At 37.5% G+C, this 8,146-nt stretch overlaps 1 protein-coding gene across 2 annotated transcripts; it reads left to right on the forward strand.

Annotated features, from left to right (window-relative positions):
* Positions 1 to 712: 712 nt before the first annotated feature.
* On the forward strand, positions 713 to 6,983 carry LOC134672712 (uncharacterized). Of its 2 annotated transcripts, none has more exons than XM_063530657.1 (4): positions 713 to 1,164; positions 1,593 to 1,892; positions 4,511 to 4,670; positions 4,998 to 6,983. In XM_063530657.1, exons 2-4 carry the CDS (start codon positions 1,676 to 1,678, stop codon positions 5,419 to 5,421), a joined length of 801 nt encoding a protein of 266 aa, XP_063386727.1. In that variant the 5' UTR covers positions 713 to 1,164; positions 1,593 to 1,675; the 3' UTR covers positions 5,422 to 6,983. The 2 variants fall into 2 exon arrangements, with proteins under 2 accessions (XP_063386727.1, XP_063386728.1); XM_063530658.1 differs by having other exon boundaries at positions 713 to 1,086.
* The last annotated feature ends 1,163 nt before the right edge of the window (positions 6,984 to 8,146 follow it).

The raw sequence follows: 8,146 nt of genomic DNA on the forward strand, positions 1-8,146 counted from the left end.
GGAGTCTCGAGGTCTTTTATTGTTTTACCGAAAACATGCAAGCAGTATTAATATATTTAGTAAGGAATTGTTCTACGCTAACAATAAGCTTACTCTTGCTGTTTTGGGATTCGCTTTATGTATAAATACCTAGAAATGTTGAAGTCCCTGTAATACTGCAAATAGTAGACTTCTAGCCAAATACTATCTTGCTTTATTTATTGCACTTTATCATCGTTAAAATTATTATTTGGGTCAGGCATGCTTAAATAGAATTAATGACTCTACCAGGGTGTCTCTATGCGGTCCTTGGGTCTCATGCTATAGAGATGAATACATAACTACTTAATAATATTTTTATGAATGATTGAAAATGGCTATAGTGCTTTACCTATATCACCTTGAGTAATGTGAAAAATAAATAACTAAATGGTAAATGTATGAAATTTCCATGCACAACCAACATGAAAATCTCCATAAAAAGTGAGTCGTCATTTGCCAATATAGACCAAGCAGAACGCTTGCCAACTGACATTTTGCAGTATCTAACAGGATAAGGTCAATGCCACCCAACATAATTTATAGATTTGTAGTTTCTCTCGAGTGAAACTATCAAACGAAGAATATTTCTAACCATCACAACCGGGCCCGATAAGATAACCAATCTATTGCATTAACTAGTCTAAAATACTAGTATAGTTTATAGTTAAACTATCGAATGAAGTCCCATCTCAGTTCGAATTCTTTTGTCCGTAAAAAACCGGCCACTAGCCCCGCCCGCGTCCGATCGATTTTATAAAAAGACTTGCCTTCGGACCTTTACGTCTGCGCTCTTGCTTTCTCGCGTGTTCTCTCCCTCTTGCTCGCACATAGTGGTAAACCACGTGGTGGAAAGAGATGGTGTTTGTGTGCTTGTTTCGCGCTGCGCGTGTGTGTTTGCCGCCATGCGCGCCGCCGTGTCCGCGCCGCGACTTGGCCGCGAAGCGACGTCCATTTTGTTCGCCGCGTTTTTCTTGAAGTTTTAGCGAAGTTTTGATCTAATCAGTACTAAAATCTAGTGCCGCGATTTAGTTTTAAAGCAGTTCCTAGTTTATACTAAACACAGCTGTTAGTTTTCAAAGTACGTTTTACGCGAGTTTTAACTCATTGTTGTTCTAGATGGCGTGACATTAGCGAGTTCTTACGGTATATTTTAGTAGAGCGGTTGGACAACTCTCTCTTGGAGCGCTCACTAGGTGGCGTTAGGAGTTACGCGGAAAACAAATAGAGTCCGTCCGTTAGCTAACTTTGTACCTACTTGAACAGAACAAAGTGTGGGAGTGCCATTCATTATAAACGACTTATTTTCTTAGAAATGATGAAGACTCTGCAGAGTTCCGTTCCGACTCTATACACTTCAAAAGTGTATTTGTAAAGACAATACATCTTACATGATCTTAATCTTACTAACTGAACCTATTTAATTGCTTTAGTTTTTTATGTAAGTACCTATAGCTAGGTAGTTATAAACTTCGCTTTGTAAGCTAAATTAATTTGATTTTAGTAAGTATTTGTTGACTAGCGCCATCTACAACAATTATGTACTTATGCGACTTATGGACATCTTATCTTAGCATCCCGGTTGCATCCTAAAGGATCCTCAATGAGGTCATCAATCCCTACTTTTTTTCTCATTGAATGTGAAATAGTGACCTAAATGAACATAAAATTTCCAAAAATGCCAAAACGCCGAGCCGAAGAGAGTCCGGAGGTCGGCAGACTGGTGGACTCGAGTCAGGCGGATGACAGACGGATGATACAGCTGGTGCGCGAGCGCAGGCTTCTGTACGCCAGGAACAACATGCCAGTGGCTTCGTATTATAGTCAAGTGAAGCAGCTGTGGCAAGAGGTGGCTGATCATATGGGGTGGACTGGTAAGTAGGACTGACAAAACCATTTTCAGATGAACATGGTTCGATAGTAATTGTTCTAAATGAGAGGTCAAAATAATTTGGAACTGCAAGGAAGGTTGAGAGGTAAAATCCATTCTAATATGACCTAGAGGTCGGTATAAATTGCTTGAAATGATATCTCAAAATAATTATAATAGTTTTTGGGTTGGACTGCAACGGCAGGCCATTAAAAGTTGACATTTAGATCGGTATAAAATTGTTTCAAATGGGAGGTCAAAATAATTTGGTGTTGTTGAATGTTGCCATTGCTATTTAGTTAGACAAGTAATTGTGGCAAAGAGTTACCGAGTATCATTTTGAGCAGATCGCTATTAACTACTTCTTCAGCTGAGTTTACGTGACCTGTGTTGTTTTGAAAGCCGAATGATTGATTATACTGGTTGATAAACAGTTATAATGTACCTAATATGGCTTCCCTTTATCTTGCATAATATCGATTGTCCGAAATACACTTCGCATAGCAGGTTTCGCAGAAACATTTTTAACCGAATGATACTTTTGCATAATTGTATAATTAGCATAACTGTCATGTCGCATAACATTCATTTGGCAGAATTTTGAATAGCAGAATACTACTATCGTCGATTTTACATACGCAGAATTGTATGTAGCATAAATTACATTCCACCGAATTTCTTATGGCATATTGCTCATATTGTAGACTTGAATTTCGCAGAATGTTATGCAGCAGAATAAAAGTTCTGCCGAAATTGTTACCGCATAATACTCATGTCGCTGACTGAACCCACACAAAAGGAATTGCTGCCAGAACTACAGGTTAAGTTAGGTTAGAACTGCGACCCCTACATAAAAGGAATTGCTGCCAGAACTATAGGTTAGGTTAGGTTACAATTGCGACCCCTACACAAAAGAAATTGTTGCCAGAACTGTAGGTTAGGTTAGGTTAGAACTGCGACCCCTACTCAAAAGAGGGTGCGTAACGGTCCATATAACAACTTTTGATATATTTTTAGTCGATATAACGACTGAGGGACATAATGCACTTTTGCTATAACAATACATGGTATATTCTTAAAGAGTCTAACTATCGTCAAGTATAATGAACTTGTAATATAACAACTTCTAATCTAACATTAACAGCGTATATAATTAAGTTCGATATAACGCTCAGTTGGCATAATGTAGTACTGGTATAATTTGTAATATTTACTACTATTATAACAACCTACGTATTCGAACTTAAGGCAGGTCTCAGTTAGGTACGACGACGAGCGAAGCGAGGAGGAGTGTTAGGTAGAACTGCGACCCTACAGCGCGCGAGCCGAGCGAGCGAAGCGAGCGTGCCGCGGTAGCGGCCGGCGAAGCGCCAGAACCGACTTTTTTTATTATAACCTCAACTTATTATTATACATTTGAATACATTATACCATAAATACTTATAACAAATATTCATTATATCCAGTAAACGTTATATCGAATAGCTTTTATATCGATTAAACATTATATCCCATGAAAATAGTTATATTTCGGCGAGAAACTAACTATCCATCAAAATATTATTCTCATCAACAGTATGCCAATGAATTATTCTGCCTAAGGAAATTGTGCGAAAAAACAGTATGCCAAGTACATATTATGCGACGCAATTTTCGGCAAAACAATTATTCGATTATAGTATTATTCTTCAAATTGAGATTATGCCATTGCATTATTCTGCTTTACAAAATTGTGCGAAACAACAGTATGCCATGAAACTTATGCAAAAAGTAATTCTGCGAAATGATGATTCTGCCAAGGGTTGCTATGCGAAAGTAAAATATGACAATAAATTTTATGCAACATATTAGTAATCCACCTAATATGTAAGTACTTTTGTTGTTGTGTTTATTAAAATTAAAATTGTGAGTTCAATTTCTGTGGGGATTTCGTTGTTTGGTTAGATAATTGTAACTAAACTACGTCGCAAAAAGGATTTAGGTAGATGTTAATTTACTACGACGAAAACTTTCTGTACAACCTGGTTTAGCAATAGGTATTTATGGGTAGGTACTATTGTTCAGGAAATTAATTCTTTAGGGGGTGAAATCGGAGGTTGTAAATTGTCTGCCAAATGGAGTGATAGAGCGGGGGAGTTATTGAAGCCTGGAAAACTTGGACCTTTTTTGTGAAAAGAAGGGTTATCTTATTAATATGGATGGAAGTAAAGTAAATTAACGCTTATCCATACAAACGTAGTACTTACCCATTTTTTATGTCCCCATGATCGAAAGGTTTGCATGCTCCGAACTCTTATACTTAATAATTAAAATACCGAAAAAAATACCATAACTAAAGACTTAAGAGACTTAAGAGAGGGCGTAAAACCAGGAAATTAGAAGGAACAAAACGAAACTTGCGACCATATATTATCTTCTGGCCGTCGAGCGGGTTTTTACCTATTATCTCAACAATTCTGAAAATTAGGGGAATACTTTTGTATGGCTCTAAAGTGCCATAACTTAATGTTTTATTATTGATTTATTTACACTTTCACGAACTCTCCAATTAGGTTTCAGCTTTTTCTTGATCCATTCACTTTTCTGTGTAATCAATAATCATGTAATCGTTTGTTTGTGTAGTGGCCGACGTCCGCCGCAAGTGGTCCCACATCCGCAACTCCTACTCCCGCCACCTGAGGAACGAGGTCAGCGGCGCCGTCACGGGCCGCGGCCGGATGGTCTCCAGGTGGTACCTGGCAGACGAGCTGGACTTCCTTAGAGACCACATGGCGACTGACGTGTGAGTATACCTGTAGAGTCAAGTCAATTTCGACCTATCCATTGGAACCCCAAAAATTATCAGAGGCGTCGAACATATCATTGTAGAACTAAAGAACTCAGCAGAAAAAAAGTTTGAATGTTGAGATTATTTTAAGGTTTGTGTTACGCCGGATTATTGTTAGATTGTGTGGTTCAGATCAAACCTATGAAACACCATTGTTATGCAGAACATAAAGTAGATTTAGCTAGCACTAGATTCATAAGTACATAATAGCTACGACATCTTTCACTCCGTAACAATAATTCTTGTAGGTACTAATGTTTAAACAATGTTTGTCTGTGACAGGCGGCCATCTCCCTGGGCCCCGACCTACCCTGACGCTGAGGGCAGCTCCAGCGAGCAAGTGGACATCAAGCCCTTCATGTCCAGCCCGTGGCTGGCCCTGGGCCACAAGTTCGAGGTCAAACCCGAGCCTAATGAGGACTCCTCCTCCTCCCTATCCTTCGGGCCTGACGACAACTGCTCATACTTCCAGTTCTTCAAAGGAATTTATAATGACTACCAAGAATTACCTTTGAAAAAACGAAGACTCTTTAAAAGACAATGTTTGAACTTACTCCATGAGTTACTAGATGATGAAGAAGGTCCGCTGGTGATTCCCGAGTGCGTTCAGAGTGAGGATCCGGTGAACTTGTCGACGGGGGATGATGAGGACGACAGGGAGAAGAAGCCGTTTCTGCCTGAAGTTTCTATCTTGCCCACGAAATAGTTTAAACTTAGAACAGGGTGCCTAGCCAAGGTGGCAATCGTTTACGCTACGACAATTAAACGCTTTGTGTCTCTGTATCACTCTTCCGTATTAGTGCGACAGGGACAGTTGGGTTTCGTTCGCTACGGAGATGAAAACGATTGTCACGTTAGTTACATGTTATACCTGTTTTAAAAACGGTGAAGCACACAGCTCGATAAGAGGGATGCACGCTGAGACATAATATTTATTGATCGCTTTATGAGACCCTTTATTATAGAGACCGATGCTAAAGAAGCATCCGTCGGAGATTATCGACAGAGCGAAGCTGAGCTGCATTCTTATTATTTAGTGCGAGCATTTATATTGGCTTTCCTATTGGTGGATATTTTTCTCAAGCTCATTCATTCATCATGTGATAAAGAGCACTCAAGCGCAGTAGCGTTGAAATCAGGTTTAACTCACTTTTGATATGTGAGCTTTGGACGTATGTATGGAGACTAGAGAGTGATATCAGACTTTGAATTAAATGTCTTCTTCTTAGTTTCAAGTTTCAATCGAACTTTGAGCAGGCGGTATTCTGTAACTTAGCATCGTTCTGACGAAGTTGGACGAGACGAGAGTGCTGCTCGCGTCTAATTGGCTGAACTTCGATCGATTATTGACTTAACATTCGTAAACCTCGCTGCGACGGCAAAACCATTGTTCAAGACTTTTCACAAATTGAGAATTGTGAATGTACTTATATTATAGTGAATGAAAGCGGTGTCTGTGAACTATTAGTTTTAGCAGAGAGTTATGCTACAGCGCTAAAGTCAATATTTTAAAACTATGTAGGTATTTCCAAAAAAAAGGACTTCAATTGGATTACATTGTATATTTTGTGTCCGCGATTAAAAGATTCCTAAAGATAGAGGAGAAAGTTAGGTACTGTAAAAATGTATTTTGTTACACACACTTTAATTTCTTCTCAATTGCATGTTTACTCGTATCAAGTTAAATCAATCGATTAATCGAGTACTTTTTGAGCTCTTTCTAACACAATGTAGTTGTGTTCCGTCGAGGAGGTCCATTTACTCCATTTGCTAACATAGTTTGTTAGAGACAAAATCAGCTCTTTTGTATATTACTTGACATTATTGTGTTGTCATCGGAATTACGAAAGTACCTACTCCAAATTGCAACTAAATCAGAATCCAGTAAGTATTTCAATTTGGATTTATGTTACACGATTTGAAACAGAAGTGGGGCTAAGTAAAACTGTAAAAATATTGAAGATTAAGCATTTTAAAGGACCTGGTTTTTCGTTATACTCAACACTCGACTAACACGACACAACACTAATATTAGATGCTTAAAGTTATTAATGTAGGTATGTAAGTACCTTTTTTTTAGCACTGTAGTATACTCCAATCTTCAGTTTAACGAACTGTAGATATAAATATAAGAGAGTTAAATATCTCAAGCACACTTCCTTGAGTCTTAATTAGTCCAATTAAATTGTCTTCGTTTTGCGTTTCGTATAATTGTATCTCAAAATAAGTGGAAAACGTTTAATTGCGAAATACAATACGTTGTTTTCATTGCGCGTGTTTCGGTTTCCCTTTCCTAATTCTGTGGTGAACTTTTCTTTGGCACAGTTAACTTAATGTACACCTTATTCTTTTGAGCTAAGGTTTAGAATTGTCTAAGTTGCTGGGAGTGCCTACGGGAAGAACGTAAATTGCACGGATGTAAGGATGCTATTCAGATTGAATGGCGAGTAAAAAGCTCTAGATTTATAATCAAATCAAATAATATTGGCTACAAATATAATGACCACCAAAAAATACTTTGGTACCCTAAATAAAAAAATCATGCTTACCAAAAAAAATTACTGAACACCAAAAAAATAAGCCCTAAAATTACAAATGTACCACCGTTTTAATTACGACTGCACTTCAAATTGTATTCGAATACCAAATATATTGAATGATTACCAAAAATCATTAATGATCACCAAATCTTGAAGACCAAATTAATGAGATTTTTGCACCTAAATAAACCACATGATTACCAAAAAATGTATACGTATTACCAAATAAAGTAAAATGATGCCAAAATTACTAGGCCCTCCCGCTCAACCCCCGTACCCCACACCGCATACCTACCTAACCTCACCTACTTTTCTAATACTGAAAAGTAGGTTAGGTTAGGTTTGAACTGCTATCAGTTAAGTGGGCTAGGTTAACACTACGACCCTTACAGAAACGAAATGCGACTAGAAAAGTAGGTTAGGTTAGGTTTGAACTGCGACCCTTACATAAAAGAAATGCTACTAGAAAAGTGGGTTAGGTTAGGTTTGAACTGCGACCCTTACAGAAACGAAATGCTACTAGAAAAGTAGGTTAGGTTAGGTTTGAATTGAACTGCGAACCTTACAGAAACAATTGTCGTTACAATTTTGGTGGTCATTTACTATTTTTGGGTTTACAATGATTATTTTGGAGTCATTTGCTTTAATAGGATAGCAATTTTAAAAATTTGGTTATAATTTTACATTAAAATGGTGTTCTAATTTTGGTGGTCATTTACTATTTTTGGGTTTACAATGATTATTTTGGTGTCATTTTATTTAATATGATAGCAAGATGTAAAAATTTGGTTATCAATTGACATTAAAATGGGGTTTGAAATTTGGTAATCATTTACTATTTTTGGGTTAATAATGATTAGTTTGGTGTCATTTCCTTTAATAAGATAGTAA

The sequence above is a fragment of the Cydia fagiglandana genome, chromosome 17 (genome assembly GCF_963556715.1).
Source record: "Cydia fagiglandana chromosome 17, ilCydFagi1.1, whole genome shotgun sequence".
In the NCBI taxonomy this organism is placed as follows: Eukaryota; Metazoa; Arthropoda; class Insecta; order Lepidoptera; family Tortricidae; genus Cydia; species Cydia fagiglandana.

Excerpts from the sequence above, each read along its gene's own strand:
- LOC134672712 (XM_063530657.1), top strand. The coding sequence starts at position 1,676 with ATGAACATAAAATTTCCAAAAATGCCAAAACGCCGAGCCGAAGAGAGT. Across the intron at positions 1,893-4,510 it reads TGATCATATGGGGTGGACTG|TGGCCGACGTCCGCCGCAAG; the intron begins GTAAGTAGGACT and ends TTGTTTGTGTAG. Across the intron at positions 4,671-4,997 it reads GACCACATGGCGACTGACGT|GCGGCCATCTCCCTGGGCCC; the intron begins GTGAGTATACCT and ends TGTCTGTGACAG.